The sequence below is a fragment of the Haliotis asinina genome, chromosome 11, assembly GCF_037392515.1.
Source record: "Haliotis asinina isolate JCU_RB_2024 chromosome 11, JCU_Hal_asi_v2, whole genome shotgun sequence".
Classification (NCBI taxonomy): domain Eukaryota; kingdom Metazoa; phylum Mollusca; class Gastropoda; order Lepetellida; family Haliotidae; genus Haliotis; species Haliotis asinina.
Genome location: NC_090290.1, coordinates 8,549,701 through 8,576,098, shown reverse-complemented (window position 1 = coordinate 8,576,098; position 26,398 = coordinate 8,549,701). Strand labels below are relative to the sequence as shown.

Below are 26,398 nucleotides of genomic sequence, written 5' to 3'. Positions count from 1 at the left end.
TAAGTTAAGATCGCCCATGATTAAACATGGCTTCGGGAGTTGATCATATAGATTTTGAAGATCCGATTTATGAATATTTGAAGAGGGCGGTACGTACAAACTGCACAATGTCAGCGCCATGTGCAAAGTAATACGAACAGCTACAGCTAGCAATTGTGTATTTAGAGCGACAGGGCTATGGATGACGTTGTGATGTACTAAAATAGAAGCTCCTCCAGTTGCACGATCCCCCTGAGGAGAAAAAGAATGGTAAGCATCATACTGTCTCAATTTAAAATTATCTGTATCTTTAAGATATGTCTCTTGGATACAGAATGCCGACGGTTGATGATCTTGTACGAGTGACTGTAACTCGTTAAAGTTATTTTTAATCCCTCTGCAGTTCCATTGAATTATACTGGCCAGCTGAGTCATGGTGGCTCAATTGGCGATCTTTCGCGAGAACGTGACGGGGGTAAGCACCTCCGCTCGTCCTGTGAGTACGGGGTCACCTCCATGTCTAGAGGCCCAAAATTATTTTGTAGAGGAACAACATGTGTTTCTTTCCTATTTAATTTTTTACCTTTCTGCTTTTTCACTGGAATAGTGGGTGGTTGTGATGTGGCTAGTGGCGAAGCAGTCATTTGTGATGACTCAGACTGAATTTCTGTCTGAGACTCAGACGTTGTTTGAGTGACTGGGGCAGTAGATTCTTTCGGTTCAGAAGCAGGTTTGTTAGATGAAAACACAGGTTTTTCTGATTTGACCCAGGTCAAATCAGTTTGACATGCAGCTGAGGACATTGCTACAGAACGGGTACCTGCAGCAGAATATGTTATATTTGATGGGGTTGAGGACTGGGGTTGAGTGGTGAAATGTTTTTTGGCTTCAAAATAAGAGAGATTTTTTTCACATTTTATTTTCATTATCTTCGATTCCCTTTGATATATAGGGCATGACCTTGAAGAAGCAGCATGAGTCTCTTTGCAGTTAACACACTTGAGATCATTTTCGCAACCTGTGCCATCATGAGGACCGCCACAGCGATAACATACTGCAGGATTACGACATGAGTAAGTCCCATGACCAAACTGTTGACATCTATATCACCGGAGTGGATTGGGGACATACACATCCACCCCGATGTTAAGATATCCTGCCTTAATGGACTGTGGTAAAGAAGGTCTGGCAAATGTTAGGAGATATGTATTTGTTTTAGTTACAATTCCATCCTTTTTAATGGTGAAACGTTTCACTGCTGTAACCCCCTGATCTTCAAGCTCAGCTGCAATATCCTCTTCACTCATATCATACAGACAGCGTGCCCTGTCACGTATGATACCACGGCAAGAATTAAGAGTTTTGTGCACGGACACAGCAACCTCTATATTGGCAAATGTTTTAACAGACATAAGATTTAGAGATTGCTGTCTCCGTGCGCACTCAACTAGCAGTGAACCATTACGGAGACGGGTGACATTTTTCACCTCCCCACAGATCCCATAGATAGCTTTTGACACGGCAAATGGGTTGAGTTTGATAGGCATAAAATCAGTTGCTTCGATCACTAGATATCTAGCCCAGGAATCAGTAGTTGAATTAGTGTCGGATGGACGATCTAGTTCGTCCAGACCTCGCTTTTTGTCATGTCGAGTTGAACCAGCTTGTTGGAAAGTCATGGCGAAAGGAAAATCATTCACCATCCCTGCTCCCCACCCACCGTGGAGTGTCAACAAGGACGGTGTCTATTAGCAACGGGTATCCAAGATGCTGACACCAGGGATACAGGGATGGTATACTCCAGCGAATATGACACGAATAGCTGTATTTGTCTACCAATTCAATGCCAGACTGGTTCGGCCCTAGACAAGAAATTAGAGACATACATCATTCGGAGGTCAACATCACTAGATTGGCCCATGAGCCACCGCCTTCTGGCATAGGACTCTAGGCAAATTATTATAGTATAGAGTATGATAATAACAAACGCTCATTGTCACAAATGTACAAACATGCACAATAATTGTTGAGGAAGTTTGTCCATGCACAGGGCATGGCGTGACCAGCCGATTGATAGAACCGGGCCAGTTCTACCACCCGTCTAGGTGAAGTCAGGGCCAAAGTGGTGTGTTGAGTAACAGGAACGTGGTTCGAGGCCCCAATTACCCTCAACCACCAGGATCCCTTCCTCCACCGACACAGGGACGCAACCCACGGCCAACGGATTGGTGGACCAAATATGCCCCCGGATCCACACGGGGGGTTGGCGAGCACTTAGCGTTACCCAGCACCCACCACGAGGAGGTGGCTCGCCATGGGTGCCGGTTAATAGTTAAAGCACACGAAACCATGAAGCCGGATATGCTATGTTGTACGAACTGTACACCCCGACAAGTCTGTCATGTGACACACTACACATGTTGTACGAATGACCTTGACCTTGGACGGAGTATAGCTGCCAAACGGCTGATCGCTTTAAAATGTTAGTGTTGATGTTTACAACTAAGTGTATAAACAGAACAATAAAATTTTCCAATACTTTCTTATTTCCTTGTATCAATAAATGTATACCAAAAATAAAACATTTCTGCATTTCACTTGTCGTTTAACAAAACCAGAAACTCGATCATTTTTTATAATAAATTAAGCCATCGGGAGTTATCTCTCTTTCAAAACCGTTCAGGAAAAAATCATGGCAAATTGTGTTGAGTCTCATTCTGCCGAAGGTTGAAGGTTGTTGTTTCAGGGTAAGCTTATTTAAAAGATCTTAAGGGTAATAACTTTGTCGCACAGTGCGTTGAAAGGGTATAGGTGTCTGTAAGACTCTTGTAAATTGCCTATACAGTCCCTTACATACTTTCACAACACCGTGTTACTAATAATGTATATTTCATCAGATAGGCAAACAGACATTCATGATCAGGAAGGAACGATTTTGTCTTGGGTTCCTCGTATCTCACAATGACCTTGGAACGGCAGTTGTGTATAATTAATTCACTTTCCACACAGTGTTCTAAGCCTCTTTTTCGCCACTGCGTTCAATGCTTTTATCAAGACAATATATATCACACTGCTATTGGGTAAAAAACTTGTCACACGGTGTTTTGAAAGGATTACGTGATCAATATATCATGCTCCTACTGTACTACCTCTCTGTTTAGTCACACCATGTACCCATGTTCAATTCCACCCACGGGTTCAGTGTGCGGAACTCATGGTGGATATGCCCCGTCAAGATATTGTATATATAATGTGTATATTAACCTGCGTGCAGAAGATGATTCCAATAAGAAATGCGATGAGGCAGTATCCCCCGGTTACAAGGACCCTCCTCTTGCCAAGTTGTTTTGGATACTGGTCAACCAGAGCAGTGACAACAACTTCAACACCCATGAACTGAAAGAAACATCAGTCGATCGTGCACTTTGATGATTCCAATGACATATTTACTGATATCAGTTCCACTAATTTGTACTATACTATATGCTACCTTCGGAAGTGAGCTGGTTGTAATGTTAAAGACTTCTTTGGGTAGATATTACCTGTGAATCCAGGCCAACTGTCAGCAGCATCAGAAAGAACAAGAAGGACCACAGCTGAGGAAGAGGCAGTTGTGCCAGGGTTTCTGGGTAGGTCACAAATCCCAAACCTGGACCTTTAATGAAAAATGTCGATTTATGATCTACTCTAGAAAAAAAATACCTCTGTGATAAGATTATGAGGACATTGTATGATCCTGAATGAATCATGTTCATGTGTCCCTGTCACTATTGTATTACGCTCAGACTATGTCTTTATTCTAACCTACCCGAGACGCATGTTGAAATACGTGCAACACAAAGTCAATCGTTCGCCTGAAACACGGTAGCATATGATAAGAAAGAACATTCATTATGCTGGTCACTGATTTTGAAGGCTTCATGGTGAGTGTCTACGCCGTTACCCCAGTCAAACTATTTTCGATAAATGCTGGATTCTACGCTTTGAAATCTCTAGAGATAACAACGTGCTCTGTAAGTGTGAGCCGCGAAAGGATTTCTGAGAAGCAACGTGTGCGAACTGTTACATATCAGAAGTTAGTATTACATTTTGACTAAATCTTGATAAACGGTGAACTACAGTATTAAGCAGTATTTCTGACAACCACCCGAGTAGATATTCAGCAACCAGTGCTTGCCACAAAAGGCGACTATACTTGTCACAAGATGTAAATAACGTGATCGTGTTGTCAGACTCATTGACTTGGTTGACACATGTCATCCGGTCAAAAATGTTCATGCTTATGCTGTTTATCACTGGAGTGTCTGGCCCAGATTCGATTATTTACAGACATAAAGCTGGAACATTGCTGAAAGTGGGGTAAACGAAAACTCAAAGCTGACAACACGCTTTATTGTGACTGAGTAAGTGAGTTAAAATGTAACATCACATCAGCAATTTTTCAGCCATATCGTGACGAGAACAATTAACTGAATATATAGTAACTGAACGTAAACTGTGAAAACCTGTCAGTGAAGGAGATAAAATACTTTTTCATGATCACCATAGATTCGAATTTAAAACTAGTAATGGGAGTTAAAGTATGGAATCCGAGAAGGGACATTGTCGCGATGTCGCATTGTCGCGTTGTCGCCCTCTCAAAAACAAGCAAAATGAGGTGAAAATTAATCAAAGCGCGACAATGCGACAATGCGACAACGCGACATTTCGCCCATTTGTCGCATTGTCGCGATGTCGCGTGTCGCGTTTTGAGTAACATTTTCTCTGTTCCTCCAAAGTGCGACACGCGACAATGCGACACTTTTCAAGGTCACAATATGTCGCGTTGTCGCATTGTCGCCCTATCTAAGATGTGTAAAGAAAAAACTAAACATTTACTAAAACGCGACACGCGACAATGCGACATATTGAAATGTCGCATTGTCGCATTGTCGCGTTGTCGCCCTTTTCGATTACCGGTGCGCATGCGTAGAAAGTCAATTATAGTACGCATGCGCAGGAAAAGTTAAACTCTATTTCATACTTCAATGGTCTTTTTGCTACATCCAATGATTTTTAAAATGAAGTAGTGTTCGAAATGGCAGTTGGGCTGCTTTTCTTGAACTTAATGCAAATCTTCATTGTTGGTTTGAAAATTATTTCATATATAAATGTATTTACCCAATGAAGTGTGTTTTAGCAGCAAGACAATTATTTGCGCAACTTGTCATTGTAATCACGGCACACGGTTGCGGGGCATTTGCTGTGTAGAGTTAGTCTTTTAATCACACCAGACAACTATTATCATAAGTTCGAATCCCAGCACCATACGCATTAATCACTTTGAACATTTCGCCGATATCCAGATGACAGGTTGTGAGAAACTGAAATATTTTAAAATTCAAGCCACATCGGCAGAAACATCAGGTCATGTCCTCGAATGAGTCACTATGTTCCATAATGTGGCTCCTGTCACAGTTTCATGGTACAGTCCTGTCCGACGCTGATGAATTTGTTCAAGATCTGCCTCTGTTCAGCCAGCAGTGGATGGATACCGAGTAGAATGAGATATCACGTAACTACCCGACACGTCAAAGACAGTTTAGGTCGGTTTGAACGTGATAATGGGAAAACGCCATACAAATGGACTGTTATCATTGTGATATACTATCCCAAGAAGTAAACGCATAGACGAGAAATCTGTTGAGAAAAGTATATAACTCGTCCATAAACAGACTTTAGTGCATGAATTTTACTTCAGTAATGAGTGCATGTGCTTTAGAAGAAGGTAATGTCTATAAAGCATATAATATACTTCTAGACAGCGAAGACGTTGATGACGACGTAGCACGACCCCGACGTCTTGTTTTCTGGTTCTCAAACGAATCACTTTCAGCCTGTTCCGTACAGTTTGACCTGACATCCTCTGAAGCCCAGGTGCCCTGGCTGTTGTGCTCTCACCCGTGGGAGTACCATCACGCAACTGTAGTACCCGCATGTACCTATTTGAGCTGCAGTGGTAACTCTAGGTCTGCCTGAAAAGGGGCGGTGATTTCTTACATCTGTTTGGCTGCAACGAGCTGCAAGTCATTATATCTTGCTCCGACTAACATTCAGACGCCTGGCAACAGAAGAGTTGTAAAAATACAAATCACCTATGCGTTTCTTTTGGAGGGATGGTTTATTAGAAACGATGAAATAGCTTGGTAGTGTTGCGTACCCTTGAAGTGCCAGAAACCAAGTCTCCCTCCCTCCCTCCCCCTACTCTGCGACGCTCCAATCCATTCCACACCACACCTCTCCTCTACCCTCCTCCTCCTTCACTCCTCCGGCGCTCCGTTCTACTCCACTCCACCCTAGCCCACTTCTCTCCGCTTCGCTCCACACCACTCCTCACTCCTCCGCCGCTGCACTCTCTCAAGGTTTGGGAAGCTTCGCAAATTGGCAAGGTATTTCAATACAATAATGTGTTGTCATGTCTGTTTTTAGTTCTATTTGAATCCTGTCTTATTAACCCTGATATGAGATAATTCACAATATATCTCATACTTTTCTCTTATGGATACTTGATCAAGCGATACTTATATACTTGTATCGTTTCAAACATGCACCTACTGAATCATAATATTCTTCAGCAAAATGGACAGTTTGAATACGGCATTCCATTAACCACGCACCCTTAACCCACACACTAACACAACATGGATGTTCATTTATCATTGTTCTGAGTTCGAATCACGGGTATCTCAGCTCTTAAAAAGCATATAAAAATATTCATGCTTGTGATAGTGTTTGGATTCCGCCGTAACTAATAAAACGCGACACGCGACAATGCGACAACGCGACATTTTGACGAAATGTCGCGTTGTCGCATTGTCGCGCGTCGCACTTTGTTAAAAGATTGATCACAGTATGGATTATAACATATTGACTAAAACGCGACACGCGACAATGCGACAACGCGACATTTTGACGAAATGTCGCGTTGTCGCATTGTCGCGCGTCGCGCTTTGTTAAAAGATTGATCACAGTATGGATTATAACTTATTGACTAAAACGCGACACGCGACAATGCGACAACGCGACATTTCGTCAAAATGTCGCATTGTCGCATTGTCGCGCGTCGCGTTTTAGTTAGACTAACAACTAGTCTCTGAAATGAACATATTTTACTGAAAAACGTTCATAGGTAAAAAAAAATAATATAATGAAATGGAGTCCTGAGACTTTCTTCATTTTCAGGACTTTTTATTGCCCCCAACATCACCCTACCCAGCCGGACCCCTACTCCCTCTCAGTGTGGTGTGAGCAGCTCTGGGGAAGTATCAACTGTAGCAAACACAGAGCTCAGGGTTAGCATCTCTTGAGACTAATGCTATGGCTGGAAAACTGGATGTATCCAAAACTCCAACAAAGATATCAAATATAATTTTTCTGTCAAATCAAAATATTCTGTCTGCAATATATACGGCAGTTTGATTGAAATCGCATGGTACAGGAGAAAACTGTTTATTGAAAGTAGTAAAAGAGAGCCATCCATGTCTTTGATTGAAATGTTTTTCAAGTAACAGTTAACAGAAAATGTTCAACACACACAGCGTGTAGAAAATGTTCACGAGGCCACTCATACCGACGATACTTTGTGCCGTCTTGTAAAACCCTTTGAAAAGACTGCCATCGATTTGTACCTGTCCTGTGGAACTGAAGTCGCAAAAGAACTGAGATAAAAAAAACCCAGTCTGTTGTACAGATGCTGAAGCAAATATATCCAAGAAAGCCCATGCAAGTCTAGAAAATGTGGCAAATCTAGATTCCCTTAGCTTCTGAAGAAGGCTTAGTGAAGAAGGTCTCAGTCTCCATTTTATTAGGTCTTCAGACTGAAAGTCTGGAAGACCTACTGTTATTATCCGAACATTTTTCATTTTCTTCTTCTTATTATTATTTGTACGAATATTGTACCAGCTCTCGTGACCTAACCACAGGATGGATTTCGATCAAACTTTCAGGGATGATAGCCTGTATGCTGAAATTGATACAATGGAAAAAAACTTCTACCGTCTTCCGGTAAGGGCAGACAACCCAAAATGTAAAAATCTTTCACCCTGAATATCTCGGAACCTATAAGAGATAAATTAACCAAATTTTCACACAAGGGAGACAACATCATTCTCCATCGACTCAAAGCACAGTGGAAGTTGGCCGCCGTGACAGATTTTCCGCTATTTTGAAAAAACTGAAATTTTCGCCGATTTTCGCGTTTTGCCAGTGCCTGTCTTTGAAAACCTTCTTTTCCAGAACGGCATATAGCACAATCACCATTTGTTACACCATTAGAAAGCTCATACACTGGAAAGCTTAATTTGTTCAAGGCATCGTGATATCTTACATAGCTTCGGAGTTATCGCCCTTGAAAGTTGGTCAACGTTTCACAGGGTTCATTAAAATGTCATAACTCTGCGAAAACACACTGGATTTCATCGTTCAGGGTACCAAACTGTAGCTAATTGAACGGCGAACATCTTTGCTTCACATTATGGTTATGTAAAAAATTAATACTTACGTCACAATTACGACGGAAAGAAAATTTGTACATTTCCAGCCTGAATCAACTCAAGTTTTAACAAAATGTTCCCGTCCGGCTGTGACAAGCAGATATCTATTTTGAACGCCGCTTTGGCACACTCAAATTACAACTCGAGTTTCCCTTCACCTGCATTACACTGGGTTAACAATGAATGGTCACAGAAATACATGAGCGTTAAGGAAAAAGTCGATTGTGTAAAAGTCAGTGAGTTGAGTTTTACGCCGCACTGGGCATTATTCCAGCTAGTGATCAACAGCATGAGCATCGATCTGTGCAATGTGGAAACTATTAGTTTGTATATTGCTTTGCGCCGCACTCAGCAGTATTAGTGGTATGGAAATGTCAGATTCTAATCTTTCCACTAGTTTGTATATTGCTTTACGCCACATTCAGTCGTATTTCTGCGTTACACTGGCATAGCAGCGAGTGTTCACAGAAATACATGAGGATTAAGGAAATAGTCGATTTTGTTACAGTGAGTGAGTTGAATTTTACGCCGCACTCAGTACTATTCCACCTATATGGCTGTGGTCTCTAAATGATCGAATCTGGACCAGACAATCCGGTGATCAACAGCATGAGCATCGACCTACCCAATTTGGAACCTATGACCCACAAACAAAACAGTGTATGGGAAATGTCAGGTTGTAATCTTTCCAGTACTTTGTATATCTGACTTTGCCATCCAGTGTCTTTTTCTGCAGTTTGTGAATTATGTGGTCGTGTCAGCAGTGTTGACTCAGTGCCAAATGAATATAAAAATTACCGCAATGGTCCAGCTGGCGTCCAAAGAAACTGTTCAAGTGAAGATAGCCTCGGAGGGTGTATGGAGGAAGTCTGAAGACCGTCAGTATTGCCCATGAGGCAATCCTAGTTATGTTATTCTTATTTTTTCACTATGACCTTTTCCCAGTAAAATATGTTCATTTGAGAGAGTAGTTCTTAGTCTACCGATGACATTGTGAGTTGAGGGAAGAATTCCAGGAAGGAAGATCAGGAATCTTGAATAAAACCCGACACATGTTGCCTCGCGGTGAGAGGACAGGGCACGAGGTCTTAGCCAAGTGTGGGGCGATGGCGGAGCTGTATGGGAGCCTCCCCATGAATTTATACTAAACACCAGTGACAGCTAGCGATCAACTGATAATTTTAAACCATATACAGGCTATGAATTCAGCAGATTGGTACAGACCCTGAAGCTATGAAAATCTAGACTTGCCACATTTTCTAGACTTGCTTGGGCTCTCTTGGATATATATACCTCAGGGTCTGTACGACAGACTACGTTTTACTTAATATCTTGTAATACATACTGTAGTCAATATTTTAACAAAACGCGACGCGCGACAATGCGACAATGCGACATTTCATCAAAATGTCGCGTTGTCGCATTGTCGCGTGTCGCGTTTTAGTTAATATCTTATAATTCACATTGTAGTCAATATTTTAACAAAACGCGACGCGCGACAATGCGACAACGCGACATTTCATCAAAATGTCGCGTTGTCGCATTGTCGCGTGTCGCGTTTTAGTTAATATCTGACTTATAATACATACTGTAGTCAATATTTTAACAAAGCGCGACGCGCGGTAATGCGTGAATACGACATTTCATCAAAATTGTAGTAGTTACAGCGGAATGTAAAAAGAAAATATGACAAGCATGATTATTTTTCGATATTTTTAAAGGGTTCAGATATCCAGGGATCGACATCAGAACAATGATAAATGAACGTACATCTAGTCGTGAAGTCCAGAGTGGCTGAGTGTCGTTGCTTAACGGAATGGTTCTATTCAGACTGACCCTTTTGCTGAATTTTTTTTTTTGATATAACAGCCGTAGGTTTAAAACGATACAAGTACATGTATATCGCTGGATCTAGTATCCGTATGAACAAATTATGAGGCATATTGTGAATCAGGCTGTGTGCAGGATTAATAATATAGGATTCAAACAGAAATGAAAACGGGCATCATAATACATGATTGTAATGAAATACCGTGCTATTTATACCAATAACCCTTGGGTGAGTGGAGTGGAGCGGCGAGAAGAGTAAGAGGAGTGAGGGAGGGAAAGCTGGTTTCTGGCACTACAAGTGTACGCAACTCTACCAAGTGATGTCATTGTTTCTAATATCCTACTGCTAACAGTCCATTTGTAAGGCGTTTTCCCATTATCACGTTCAAAGTCGACCAAAACTGTCCTTGAGGTGACGGATGGTTAAGTGATATCTAATTCTACTTGGTATCCATCCACTGCTGGCTGAACAGAGGCAGATCCCAGACAAATTCGTCAGCGTCCGACAGGACTGTACCACGAAACTGTCAGGAGCCACATTTTGGAACATAGTGACCCATTCGAGGACATCACCTGATGAATTTGCCGATGTGGCTTGAATTTTAACAATATTATAGTTTTTCACAACCTGTAATCACAACCTGTCATCGAAATTTCCAACGTGATTAATGTGTATGGTGCTGGTATTCGAACGTATGGTAATAACTATCTGGTGTGACTAAGAGACTAACTGCTCAGCAAATTGCCCGGCCTTGAATGACAGGGGTACAGTGCGCCGTGATTACAATGAATAGTTGCGCTACTAATTCATTTTGCTGCTAGAACACACTTGAATGGCTAAATACATTTGCAATATGTAAAACAATAAAGAAAGATTTGCATTAAGTTCAAGAAGAAAAGGCCATTTCGGGCACTACTTCATTTCAAAAACCATTGGAGGTAACGAAAGACCAGTGAAGTATGGAATAGAGTATAACATTTTCTGCGCATGCGTAGATTAATTTACTTTCTACACATGCGCACAGGTAACAAAAAGGGCGACAACGCGACAATGCGACATACATTTTGTCGCATTGTCGCGTGTCGCGTTTCAGTTAATTTGTTAAATGCACACTATGGTCAATATTTTAATAAAACGCGACACGCGACAGTGCGACATCGCGACATTTTGATGAAATGTCGCGTTGTCGCATTGTCGCGTGTCGCGTTTTAGTGAATTCTTACATATCTTAGATAGGGCGACAATGCGACAACGCGACATATTTTGACCTTGAAAAGTGTCGCTATGTCGCGTGTCGCACTTTGGAGGAACAGAGTAAATGTTATTCGAAACGCGACACGCGACATCGCGACAATGCGACAAACAGGCGAAATGTCGCGTTGTCGCATTGTCGCATTGTCGCGCTTTGGTTAATTTTCACCTCATTTTGCTTGTTTTTGAGAGGGCGACAACGCGACAATGCGACAACGCGACAATGTCCCTTCTCGGATTCCATATTAAAGCCATAGAATGCAATACAAGGTAAAATCAGGCTATATATTGTCAACAGTTGACGGTTGATCACCATACTAAGGGCCATGGGAGTTTAAGTACAGTTGCGTACATACGCCGTTATCAACTTTAGAAATCGACTCATATGTATTCTACGATTAAAAAAGTGTCTAGTTTTATGTACATGTACTGTGAATGATGTGGACGTACCACTCACTAGAGCATACCTACCACTTGATACAACGGTTTCAATGGGAACACCCATCTTCTGTGACATGACCCCGAGGGTAGCAAAGGTCACCAAGCCAGAGAATATACTGGTTCCCTCCGAGACTAATGTCAATATGAGGCAATCTCTGTAAATATGAAAGTTCATATCTTCTTATATTCACACTAATATGAGCATCTGGTCTTGACATAGTTAACATGGACTAGCGTCTTTCAAATCAGTTTCCTTTGACTAAGAGAGATGTTTGTAAATTTATCACATCAACAGAAGAGCCCGATTGAATGTCCCTCTCACAAACAATTAATGGTCATGAAAGCCATGTAATGAATGTGTCCGCTTCCATTTGCATAAAAGCAAAGAAACGGTAATCCGTTTGCCACATATATTCTTTTTCGAGCTGACATGCACACAATAGTGTTTGAGAAAATTATTATCATTTTGTGTGTAAGTTAAATCATAATACATTTGCCAAATTCTCTATTATCGAGTATGATTGCTGTTCACCTGAGACATGGTTCGTGGAACTTTTTGTAGCTCGCTGCGGTACCAATCAGCCCAAAGCCAGGTCCTAATGAATAAAACACTTGCAGACATGCTTCCAGCCACACCTGTACCATTGCAAATATATAGATATATATATATAGATATTTGCAAACATGAATTCTCCAAGTGATTGTTATGGAATGGTATTCAAACATTAAATGCGATAGTGAAAAATAATGTATAGTGAAGGGTGTTGTTGTAAATCAGCTTGAATCAAGTTTGGCAAGGTTATTATGTTATCGACCTGGTCGGCGTTTTAGCATTTTGCCCCATGCTTAATGTTGTTTGTTTTTGGTTGACTTGCAGTTTAGGGTGTTCCCTGTTTATAGCTCGTCGGTATCACTTTAAACCGGTATTAAACTAATACATAACACTTGGTATGGTAGAAGAAGCGGCTAATGGAATCAGATGGTCAGGCTCGCTGATTAGGTTGACACATGTCATTGGTACGTAACTGCGCACGCTCATGCTGGCACTTTGGTTAGTCATAATGTTGTAGATTTGTTTATTTCCTTCATAGATATCTCCATCCATAACTCCACCAACCAGCTAGCCGAGACAACTATTAAAAACCAACACCAATACCAATCCAAATGCAATCCTCAACACATGCTACATTCCCATTCGCTAGGGACCTAAACACCTTTTAGAAGGGAACTGGCAAAGGCAGCTGCAACATCACTCCCATCGCAATAGCATGTGCCTACAAGCTGGAATGCAACTGTGGTCACACTTACATTGGTGAGACTGGCAGATCTACTTCCATCCGGACTCAGACTTGAAATCAGTTCTTTCTGAACACATAGTTAAGAATCCTGACCATACCATCAACTGGCAACACTCAGACATCTTAGCCGTGAACTTAGCAATAAACGAAATTAGCCATCCATATCAAAGGTCTAAACCTGAGCTGCATTGGGACCAGGCTGTCTTTCTCACCAATCCGTGGTGCATTAACTAATTTCTGTCCAACAAAATAATCACCGTGATGTTTTGCAAGATAGTTGACATAAGGCAGGATATGGAACAGATGTGAAAATAATCACCGTAATGTCTTGCAAGGGAGTGGGTGAGGTAAACGTTTAGGTCACTTCAGTCATACCGTGGCAGACATGAACATCAAGAAATGTTTTGAGGTCTCAAAGTGCCTAGCGCATCAGGAAACATTACGTAACACACCTGTATATCAAGCAGTTTACTGAAGTCAGGCACAACGTAGAAGTGTAAGCCATCCACAGCACCTGGTTGTAGCACTGTTTTGATGAAGATAGATACGAGGAGAATGTACGGGAGAAGTGCAGTGACATACACAGCCTGCCAAACAGGAAAACATCATTGAGCTATTAATATAAACACAAACGCCTAAGCTGAGAATCGTTAACTACATATGTGGCTCTGTCACCTGGTATCCAACGCATGTGTGGTATTGATGTACCAGAGACAGAAAAGCTTTTCAGGTGAGTATCTCAGGACTTGTCTAGAAACCATTTATGACATGTGTGAACACAGTGAACTAATGCGAGGAAGAAAGTAATAAACTTGACGAATACAACATCCCGAGGGATGTTTTTTACAAATGGGTTTGCATCATAAGTCATTAAAATAAGCTGAAACAGGCGGGTGCTGTTTTTACAGAGTGTTTATTTCTGATGTTGGCATGGTAGTAGCAATCGTATGTAGTACAAGTTAATTACCTTACCAGATGATCTGATTCCACGAATTAAACATAGACATATTATTACATATGAACCAAACAGACATCCAACTATGTGCCACTGCACAGATCCCACATCCTCCAAACCAGTTGAGACACTCAGTACATTGTACCTGAAAGGCAAATTGAGTGAGTGAGTGAGTGTCATTTGTTAAAAAGACATAGACAAAAGACACCCCAAAAAAACCTTCCATAAAAACATGACCAAGCAACAGGTTGCGATTCGATTTTACCGTAGTACCTGATGTCTGAGTAACATTTTGTCACATTTGCAATATTTCAGCCATATATATCGTGACTAAATCATGTAGGACATTTACGATAATCAAATGTGAATTTTAAAAGCTGTCAACGAAGGACAGTTTACCATGGGAATATCACAGCTATATATGAACAACTAGTGATTAATTCTGAAGCATCTATAGAGGACAGTATAAAACCAGAATACATATATCCCATGATTGAGGTAAAAGTGATTGAAGTGTATATGCGGGTTAGAAATCATGAATTGATCTAACAAGCACAACCAAGAACAAGTTGACCCAGGCTCCAGAATGTCCTAATTCAAGGTAAACCTCGGGCGGAGAAAACAACTCGCCTGAAGAAAATCTGGAGCTCAGAGCTAAATGTTTGAAACAAAGTTATAGTCAGCAATACGTTGCTGTCAATGTCCTTTTCTGTTCCTTTGTAGTAGTTGATTGGAACGTACAAGATATCGCGAGTGCCTGACCAGAAAGATATGTGTGACAATAGAACACTATCTCTATCTCCAGATTGTTTATATAGGCCTAGCATTTGATTATTGATTACAAATAGAATTCCACTGTGTACTTTTATACGATCCTCCAGTGGCTCTATCTCCTGCAGGAAAGAAACACCAAAACACTGGTAACCATTGAATTGACGTACTTCAAATTTAGATACGTTTCTTGTAGACAGAATAATGACGGTATACAGTCCTGTACATATAAATGTATTCAATCAAAATTAATCTTGAGTACCCTACAGTTCCGCTATATCACTGTATTGGAATAACATATGCTTTGGGGAAGAGTTTGGAGTGATTGCGGTTCCACCCATCATTGTTTTAGGGAGACAAACTATGTGCTCTTGGAGGGACATTTTCGGAAACTCCATATCCTCAAGTGAACCCTAGTTTATTTTGATTGTCTGATCCGTCTATCACTGTGATGGTTTTTAGGAGACTCTGGTCTTGGTTTAGGTTTACTTTTTCTAACCTGTTTCATATTAGCTGATGGTTGAGACGATGATTTCCCTCGTGCTACAGACGAGTCATGATGACCTCCTGATTCAGACTGGATTTAGGTTATGCTTGGAATTATTGCAGCTGCCTGTGTGGATTGCTCAGGTGGAAAAAATCTCAGGAGTGTCAGTTTTCACCCATATCAAATCTGTCCGGCACGTTATTGATGCCGTTAGGCCTTTTACGAGATACAGGGTGCGCCAGAAAGTCGTCTGGTAATTGACACATATGGAGTTTGAACAAGTCTCTTTCTTTCGCTTCTGCATAACCGATGTTTCTACTGAATGTAATTTTCTTTAGTTCACTTTGCTGTTTCCATATTGAACAGGCCTTAGAGGAAGACAACTGAGCTCCAGAGGTGTTTGCGCATTTTTTTGTAGTTAATGTGCGTCTTCTCACTGCAGTATTCATAGCGTTCCTGAACTTCTAACACTTGAAACATCTGAGAGGGTTGGGAATATGTGTGTTAGCTTTGACATGGCAGTGTCCAGGTTTTATTGATTTAGGAGCAATAGGGGATGAAAACCAAAACAGATAACGAAAATAGATATGTGTTTGTCTGATGGGCGTCCGAGGTTTTACGAGTGGTAATTTTTTTTTTTGCATAGGTGACACCTTGTTCTTTCATTTCTGAGACAATATAAATTTCTACCATAATGGTAAAGAATCGATCCCGATCTCTCACAATATCAAGAATCAGTTGACAGAGGACTGGATGCTTATTGTCTCCTGGTACATTTAATTAACAGTGAACCTGAGCACTAATTATTAGATACGGCACTTAGAGATGGCGAAGGGATTTAACTTCAGATACGTTTTATCAACAGTTTCAGTCACAATGAAACGGGGCCAGTAATTTGTTGTTCGTGAGTGTCTCTGTTCATCGTCGTTCTCAACTGGAAGTTTCGCTTTTAAGGGGGGAGCCATTTTGAATGAGTAATTTCCTTCATCCGAGCTCCCTACCCACACAGGAGTACCGCATGGACAAATACAAGCGCATCTGCATGCTGCAGCAACTGTCGTCAAAGAAGGGTAAAAGAGCTAGAATATCACAAATACAATTTAAAACTAGTATGGAAATTTAAAACTAATATCACTATTTAGACAAGACAATATGAAATACGGGTTAGATATAGATCATACTAGAGACCAAGGGGACTTACAATACATTTGCTTCCTGCATGGCCACTCTAGGCAAGAACATGTATGAAATTGTGCACTTGAAATTCTAATGGCCTAAAAATTAGCCTTCACTTAAAAAGACACGTTTTAATATTTTCAAAAATTTAGTGGAACATAACATAATGTAAATGCCTTAGGGCTTGTCGCGACCAGTCGGTTGTCTGAACTGGGCCCTCTCGACCACCCGTCTAGGTGATGTTAAGACCGAAGTCATATGTTGAGCTATAGGAACACTGTTCCTGGCTCCCACGTCCTCAACCACCAGAATCCCTTCCCCTACCAACACAGTGGCACAACTCAGGACAAATAGGTTGGTGGACCAAATACCCCCGGACGCGGGACTGACTAGCTCTTAGCTATATAGCTTTATCCAGCACCCACCACGAGAAGGAGGCTCGTCAAGGGCGCCATGTAACTAAAGACGGATGCTAGACAGTGATGTTGTAATTGCATCGTAGTTTCACAGTTTTGTCCTATGTTGACATGGAAAACAGAATTTATGTTGACGAATGCCAGTTCATGCATCTTACTGCCAAAACTCCTCTGCTGGTGTATGAGCCAGAGTCATATTTTCCCACAGCTTGGCTGTTCTGATTGTAGCTGATGCATTCCGTGCCAAGGCTGTCACATTGATGGCGTAGACTGCATTCACTTCTTCCACACACAGGTCTGTGTTCCAACTGTTGCCACAAGTTGTCCAGGGCAAGACGCTGGAGCAGGACTTTACCATGTAGTAGATCGGCCAGGCCAGATAAAGGTTGTAATAGGGCATGTAAGAACATGTAACCACCACAGCGCCAACACCAATCCCTGGTGGACAAAGATAACTACGCATGTATGCATTTATTATGGTATTACATCAACTAAAAATCTCTCATTTAGTCTGAGATAACCTAATTCTGTAGAGAAACTGAGATGGGTGCGTTTTGGGTAGGTGGTGCTGTGTAATTTTGGTAGTAAATTTGGACTTTTTTAGGTGCTCCGTGAAGATTCAATTTGTTATCAGTCAATGTGTATTCATATAATTTCTAAAGATCATGATTGATAGTCTGTAATAATCGTCGATTGTTCGCAGAAGAGATAACTGGTGTAATTAAAAACATTCGTTTCGTATGACCTAAAGCAAATCAAGGTCATTAAACGTGCGTTTTATGTCAGTGCGGAATGCCATTGAAAATAGACCACCTACCTTGGAACAAAGGACAAAAGCTCCAAACATGTTTGGCACCCTTCCCCGAGAACTGAGAGAGTATCGACTCTAAGAAGAACGTTGGAAACCCGGCAATAAGAAGTAGCAAGATGAATGGAATCAGGAATGCTCCTGTTAGAAATATATACATAAATGAACTAGAAACTATGATAAAATGTATGTAAGTATATCATTTGTTTCTACTCATTAGGTACACTGGGTGCTGCTCGATATTTAGTCCTGTTCCATCCATCTCATGTTGGGAGTATTCATGTGGGGATTCGATCCCAGATTGTCGACGAGACGACGGTTAACAGAATCATTTCTGACCTCTATGACATATTGTTAACGATGAGGATGGGATCTCTTAGAAGTTCAATGATAATTGCAGAAACGCCACTACAGGGAGGAACAAAAGTGAGAGGACTTTCAATAATTATCCTTCCCGGATAACTTAAATAATGTCAGGGTTACACGATCTAGAACACGTAGTTGTGTGAAACAATTGGCTTCCAGAATAAGTACAAGCAAACAGCTCAGCAAGTTTTGAATGTGAACAAAATCCCTCCAGGATTTATTAACATTTCAGAAGGTCATTGCTAATACATCGGGTATAACGATTAGCAAGAATTCTTCATCTTCTAATTACTACTCTCTATTTCAAAGATACCAGAACCAACAGAAAAATATATATCTGAGTTTAAAATTCTGATAATAAATCAGATGAATATGATGAACTCTTCTCACATATTTGAATTTCAGAAAGCTCAAGGTTAGAGTTTGATTCACTGTTTCCGACATCTATGATCTGGAAATGGGAGCTTCACAAGGAAGTATTTTGCCTGTCACTCTTTAAGTATCAAAATCAATAGTTTGGCTAAAGTTCTAAATGGCAACGGTGATGGCTTTGTATCCGTTGATAATTTTAATATGATTCCAGTATGAAGAGTATGAAAAAAAGACAATTGCAGTTTTGCCTAAACAAGGTACACAAATGATTACACGATGCCATTTAGAAAGTGGTCAAATGCAACATATGTCATATTTGGGATTTCACTTTCTTAGTAAAGTACAAATTCTAGTACTTTTTTCGGTTGAGTCCCATCCGGGATTCGAACCCGCACCCTCAGAGTCAGGCACCTAATCGCCAGCACACAAAGTCAGCCGCCTAGCCCGCTCAGCCACCACGACTTCCACTAATGTGAATGTTTTTGGACTTACGTACACTCTCAGGAGGACAATAATTTTACAGTACTTCAACACCCTTTGAGGGTACAGCCACTAACAATTCTAGTTACGAATCCAAACTACCAATTATTAAAATACATCTTTTTACAGAAACATATTGCTCACAATTCAATCAAAAAATCAATTTCTTTTAAAAAACCAAGAATTCAATGAAAACTAACGGTGCTAAAAAGATCCTTCATTGTTTTAACTGTAAAAAACATATCCCTTGTGATGGAGAATTCAACACAGTCAAGAAGAATATGCTTGACCGTGACTCTCTCATCACAAGGGATACAAAACGGAGGATCCTCACCCTTTAACTGGTATGAATGAGTATATCTAGTGTGTCTAATACGACATCGTCTTAAAATAACCTCTTCAAATCTGGACTGACAACCCAAGTGGGTATAACCAATGTAAGGTTTTATCTCATGTAATTTATTTATACCCACTTGGATGTCCCACTTCTTCTGCATCAGATCACGGACATAAGAACTAATGTTAGCTTTATAATCAGAGTATGGAATCAGAAGTGGAGTCACAGATTTGTTGAGTGCTGCCTTGGCAGCAAGATCGGCCATTGCGTTACCAGAAATGCCCACGGGGCTGGGTAACCAACAAAAGACGATGTCGTATTGGCCAGTAGAAAGAGTATTATACAATTCAATAATTTCAATTTAAAGTGGATGTTTACAAGAAATATTTTTAATAGCCTGAAGGCAAAAAGAGAGTCTGAATAGATTAGATATTGTTTACATTTAGGGTGTCTTTGGATATTTAAGAGCTGTTAATATGGCGTTGGCTTCTGCTGTAAAAATAGAACTATTATCTGGTAATCTAGAAGATATTGTTCTGGATCCAATGACAGTGGCACAAGCCACTGCGCCACCGTCCTTGGATCCATCTGTAAATAAGGGTTTGTAATTGCTATATTTATGTTTTAATTGATGATATTCTTGTTTATATTGTAAGTCATTTGTTTCTGATTTTTTAAATGATGTTAATGTTAGGTCAACTTGTGGCCTAACCAATTGCCAAGGAGGAGAAGAAAGAAGACGGAAAGGCGATATACTTTCCAGCTCAATGCCGGCAGAAGTAATAAACGGTTTAATTCTGTGCCCAAGAGGTGGAACAAGAGAAGACCTTTTGTTATACAAATCCTCATAAAGCGGATTTAACACACAGTTATAGGCAGGGTTAGATTCGTTAGAATATAATTTAGTAATGTATTGTAAAGACAATTTTATACGACGTTGAGTAAGAGATGGTTCATCGGCCTCAACGTAGAGACTATCAATAGGGGAAGTTCTGAAAGACCCAAGACAAAGTCTTAGACCTTAATGGTGGACAGAATCAAGAAGTTTAAGGTTGCTTTTGCAGGCTCCACCATATACGATGGAGCCATAATCGAGTTTCGAACGGACCAGTGATCGATATAGGTGTAAGAGGGTTGCTTGATCCCCTCCCCACTTTCAACAAGTCAAGAGCCTTCAGGCATTTAGTTTTAAGGGACTTAACATGAGGCAGAAATGTTAAATGGGAGTCAAAGATTAGGCCCAAGAACTTGGCCTCTTTTACAACTTTGATGGGAGTGCCATCTAGAGATAGTTCCGGGTCCTTATGTGGCTTATATTTTCTGCAAAAATGTATACAATTAGTTTTGGATTTAGAAAATTTAAAGCCGTTTTCAAGACACCATTTATTAATTTTGTTTAAACAAAGCTGCAGTTGCCGTTCAATAGTATGCATATTTTTCCAACGACAAGAAATATTAAAATCATCCACAAATAAGGATCCATCAATTGAATCGTTTAAAACTTTTGATAAACTATTTATCTTCATGCTAAAAAGTGTGACAGACAAAATACTGCCTTGTGGAACACCCTGATCCTGATTCTAATGATCAGACAGGGTAGAACCCACTCGAACTTGAAACAGTCTGTTATTTAAAAAGTTGGCTATAAATTGAGGTAAACGACCTCGCAAGCCGAAGTCATGTAAGTCTCTTAAAATACCATATTTCCAGGTTGTGTCATATGCTTTTTCGAGATCACAAAAGATAGACAGCATGTTGTTTATTAATTACTGCATTTTTAACACATGATTCTAAACGCACTAAGTGATCGACAGTACTTCAGTTTTTACGGAAACCACACTGTATATCAGTTATAAGGTTTTTTGATTCCAAGTACCAAACAAGTCGATTATTTATCATGCGTTCCATGGTCTTGCAAACACAGCTAGTTAACGAAATCCCCCGATAATTGGATGGATCGGTGCGATCACGTCCAGGTTTAGGTATTGGTACTACTATGGCGTCACGCCATGATGGAGGAAAGTTACCCGATGTCCAAATATCATCAAAAATATTTAGGAGAGTTTGAAGGCAGGATTCTGGCAAGTGCTTCAGGAGTTGATAATGTATGTTATCAGCTCCTGTAGCAGTATCATGAGCTTGATCAAGAGCAGTATGGAGTTCATGAATAGAAAACGTTTCATTATAATAAGGCCGGGCGGGACAACTTAGGAATGGCCAGCGAGTCCTAACTTGACACAGAGAAGGGAGCAAGCTACAAAGACATATTTTATATCATTGGAAAGATCTCGAGGAGATGAACACGAAACGTTTATGTGCCAGTGTGTCCACGTGTTAATAAGCTCACAAATTGGCTCTGAAAATGCATTTCTGCAGAAATTTCTGGCAGAAATTTTTATTTCTACAGAAATTTGTGTAGAAATTTTTTTTCCTGCAGAAATTTCTGGCAGAATTTTTTTATTTCACTACCAGAATTATCTTAATTTAACAAAATTAGAGAGTATAAGTAATGATACTGCTGCGTGAGAGGTAGTTTCATGCTTAATCCAAGTGATAAGTACTTAGCGTGATCAACTGATCTGATATTTTGGTTTCGCTACCAGAATTATTATAGTTGAATCAGATAAAACACCATCGTTATATAATTTAATATATACTTTCTTTAAATGATGTCGTTTTCCCTGTTTAACGCCTATTAGTACCAGACAATTTTACATTGTGAATTTGACCGTATTTCATTATAGCTTTTACAATTTAAAAGGCTTATGCATTATTCCCATCCGCTTCATTATAACACAGTTGTAACTTCTTAGTGGATTCGTGTCAGTTTCCATCACCGGAGCTTAGAGTATCCATTATGGATTCTATTTGGAAACTAGGTCACCCAGTTTTACTGAATGGATACCAGCTGGATGTCAGGATGGTAAACAATTACACATTTTATGTTACTTAGTTCAAAACAGCGCAATGGAAACCAACATGAAACTACATTTTCTACCTTTATGTTGGTTTCCATGTAGTGAGATCTGAGAGTTGCAAATTCCAGGTATGGAAACCAACAAGAAACCCCCGAACTTAGTTTCATTTTGGTTTCCATTTACAGAAATACCAAAATCACATTTCCAAAATGGAATCTAGTTGGAAACTCAGTTAGTGAGTTTCAGGGAATGGAAACCAACTGGATTCCGCAATTACCCACATTACGGATGGTTTCCAGGTTTCTGGAAACCAAGTCATTTTTGTAGTGTTAAAGCAGAGGATTTGGAATGTATACATTAACGTTCAGATTGTAGTAACCTGCCTTGATTGACTTAGGAGGATTTGGAGCCGAAAATGAAAAGTGCTTGTTTGAACAGTCTCATTATTTTTTCGTGTTGTAAACCTTTTGACACATGTTACTCCTTGGTCCTCCAACTCAGAAACGATATCAAGCTCAGTCATATCTGAAAGGAGGTGGTCACAGTCTCGGACAATGCCCTTTGCTAGTGTTCACTGTTCTGTGAGCTGAAACCAGAACAGGTACTCCAATAAACACATCAATTGATAACAAGTTTGACGCTTGTTGTTTCCTGTTACACTCAATCAACAGTGAACCATTTCTCAAGTACCTGATGTTTGTTACTTCTCCTGCTATCCCAGAGATTCCTTTAGAAATGGCAAAGGGATTGAGTTTGATAGGAGTCTTATCAAGAGTCTCAATAACTATAAACCGTGGCCAATAATCAACAGATACAGAGGGTCGTTCCTGATCATCATTTTCAAGTGGACGTTTTGTTTTTTTGGTAGGGGTTTGGTATTCCATGGTTGAGATTGAATGGTTCACCACCCCAGCTCCCCACCCACCACGGAGTGTCATAAAGACAGTGCTCATCACAAGTGGGTCTCCGACTTGTAGCACCAGGGATACCCGGATGGTATACTCCAGTAGAAAAAATAAATCATTCTACCAGATTGGCCCATGAGCCACCGCCTTCTGGGTATAGGACTCTAGGCAAAATACAAAAGAGAAATAATGTCAAATTCAAATAAATATTTTTAAGCCAAGTCATCTCACAAAACTTTTTTTCTGAAGTGTCCGAAATTGTGTATCAAAAATGCATACACAGGGCTTGGCATGACCAGACGATTGGTTGAACCGGGCCCATTCAACCACCCGTCTAGGTGAAGTTAGGGCCGAAGTGATGTGTTGAGCATAAGGAACACTGGTCCTGCTCCCATGCCCTCAACCACCAGGATCCCCTCCTCCACCGACACAGGGCTGCAACCCACGGCAAACGGGTTGGTGGACCAAATATGCACCCGTGTCCACAACGGGGGTGGCGAACTCTTGACGTTACCCAGCACCCACCACGAGGAGGTGGCTCGCCACGGGTGCCCGTGACATTCAGAACTTCCTCAATGGAGGGTATGTATGTTGAACAAACAATGTTTAAAGATACGGAGAATTAAACCTGCACTTCAATACACTTCTAAACGTCACGTAAATTAATCAAACCCAGTTTTCTAGTGAGTATTCAATACTTCCTATAAAGATTTATACGGTAATAACCAAAATGAATCACACTTCTTGGTATGCGTTACGAACACCCTATCGTACCATGAATCCTGAAGTTTCATTAAACATTTCCGCTGACCCACGCACAGTGGACAGTGGCACACGGATTTTAGTCCTTCTCTACATAGCAACCATCCAATTAACACACTCCTCCCCTCGTTTTATTCATGTATCATCATTTCTTAACTGACAAACAGTAAAACGGCAAGCTTGAAAAAATGGCAGTTTCCAGTTTACGGACCGTGTCTTCATCAGTGACTGAATTAGTTTGACGAGGAATGGGAGTAGTTTCAACATATTTCCGAACACTTTTACACTGGGGATAACAGTGCTTACCTACGGCATGCAAAGGAGCATCCTTTATATAAGTTGCTTTCATATGATCAAAGGTCTCTTCTTAGGGGGCGACCTTTCAAGTACAAAAACTTGATCACTTCTCGGTACTCAACTGGTTCCGTGGTAATACCTTACTTCAATATAACGCTTGTCAAAGCTTTCATAGTTCAAAGCTGAAAATTACCCCACGGACATATTAAACATTACTCATACGAAGGTTCATCCACATGTGAAATCCAGAAGTGTGGCAGCATAAATATTTAATGAATGTCCTTGTACACGTATTATCAAAGCCTTACATAGATGGATCAAAGATGGATATAGACTATGTTGGTGAAGATAACCCCTTTCCCTCAGGTTAACTGCTGATATGTCTTTACCGCTGCATCTATGACCATTCTATCAACGTTACAATTCATTGAAGAAACTCAAGACAACATTTTTTTTTATCGACTATCCAGACGGATTGACGTACTTATGTACAATCCAAAATCGTAAACATAATGACCCGTTTGTGGTCTCCTGGGCGGGAAGGTTATCGTGTTTTGTTGGTATCCGAGCCGTTCTGGTATAAAGTGTAAGTGTATAGCTGAAAACAGCTGTACAAAATCTCGTTACCAACACTAACTTCCGTTTTATTGACCTTAAACCTGCTATTCGATGCTATGTGACAAATCCGTGGCCGCAGAGTTGTAATGGAGCGTCAAATAAGCGCCATTCATTTAACCAAACCCAGTATTGAAACAGAATCCGTTTACTGGGCTAATTCCTCAAGATGAAACTATGCATCGGCGATGCCGCATACTATACACTGTTAGGTTCCTATACACATTCCTCTATGTATAAAGGAGAACATCTGCCATTTTGCATCCCATCCCATAGACCGTTTACTAGCTACCAAGCACATTTTGCTTGAATGTGTTGAGTGTTTCCATGGTAAGCAATCATGTCTATGACAATGGTCCTACATCATGAGAATTCTTTAGAAAAAGTTTAACATATTTAAAGGAAATCAAACTATGAATATACATAGTTTATTTCCAACATCCCTTTTATTATTTCCATTGTATTGTCAAACAATAGCTGCAACACTGCTGGTGTGGCGTTAAACAAAATTCACTCCCTCACACATATGGGTGTTTATACGATGTGATATCAACATGTGCAATGTGAAAACGTGTACGGTACAGTTAACACGGGTTGTTTACCTCCACCGTTCCTGCTGCAGATGTAGGGGAACCTCAGCAGGTTTCCTAAAGAAACACAGTAGCCAACCATTGTCAGCATGTAGTCCAGATGTCGGCTCCATGATTGTCTCTGTTGTCTTGCTTCATCTTTTTCTCTTTGACAGTGTAAATCTGTCATGGGGACTTCTACATCACTTTCGTCCTTGCTCGCCATTGTCAGCACTGGTTGCTGTTTCAACCTGTGAGGCAACATTACATGTGATGATTGACAACACCTATTACTTCTCAAGGTGACTCAGGGCAAAAGATTAAACTGCCTCATCACTCACTAACAAACTGTTGATTTCCTGAACGTGTCTTGAATAGAATAACTTCTAACTATTGTTTGTCTCATAACCCATTTTCGTATTATTTCAGAATTGTCAGTTTGAATGATATTTTTTTATGAAACAGTAGTATATGTTTTGGCCGTTCAGTGCATGTGGTCCTAGAGTTCACCCACCCTATAACCCACACCTCACCAGTGTTCATTCTAGCCTTAACAAAAAGGGGGCATTTGGCTAGAATTCACCACATTTCTGTGGGTCCTTTATCAAACAGCGTGGGACATCATCTCAAAATGTTGTGACAGTATTTAGTCGTTGCTTATTTGAGTTCACTTACATTATACAAATCCGATTTTTCACAACACCGATTTGTAGGACTCACTCTGTCCTTTGAAACAGATTGCAACTGAAAGTGTTCTTGGTTGTCAAAACATTAACAGATAGCGTCAGTGAGGGAAGCTAGTGCATTTTGCTACAGTTAACTAAGCATGAGTT

General features: G+C 40.5%; 1 protein-coding gene across 1 annotated transcript in view; it reads right to left on the bottom strand.

Moving 5' to 3' along the window:
• Nucleotides 1-26,108, bottom strand: part of LOC137256481 (sodium-dependent proline transporter-like) — a 39,202-nt gene extending 13,094 nt beyond the window's left edge. Inside the window, exons 1-10 of the mRNA XM_067794318.1 lie at nt 26,080-26,108; nt 25,599-25,816; nt 17,954-18,085; nt 17,295-17,574; nt 14,299-14,431; nt 13,784-13,918; nt 12,566-12,669; nt 12,064-12,188; nt 3,522-3,634; nt 3,244-3,375 (exon numbers count right to left, since the gene is read on the bottom strand). Coding sequence (XP_067650419.1) covers nt 3,244-3,375; nt 3,522-3,634; nt 12,064-12,188; nt 12,566-12,669; nt 13,784-13,918; nt 14,299-14,431; nt 17,295-17,574; nt 17,954-18,085; nt 25,599-25,816; nt 26,080-26,108 — 1,401 coding nt within the window. The remainder of the gene's footprint in view (nt 1-3,243; nt 3,376-3,521; nt 3,635-12,063; nt 12,189-12,565; nt 12,670-13,783; nt 13,919-14,298; nt 14,432-17,294; nt 17,575-17,953; nt 18,086-25,598; nt 25,817-26,079) is intronic.
• Between the last annotated feature and the right edge of the window lie 290 nt (nt 26,109-26,398).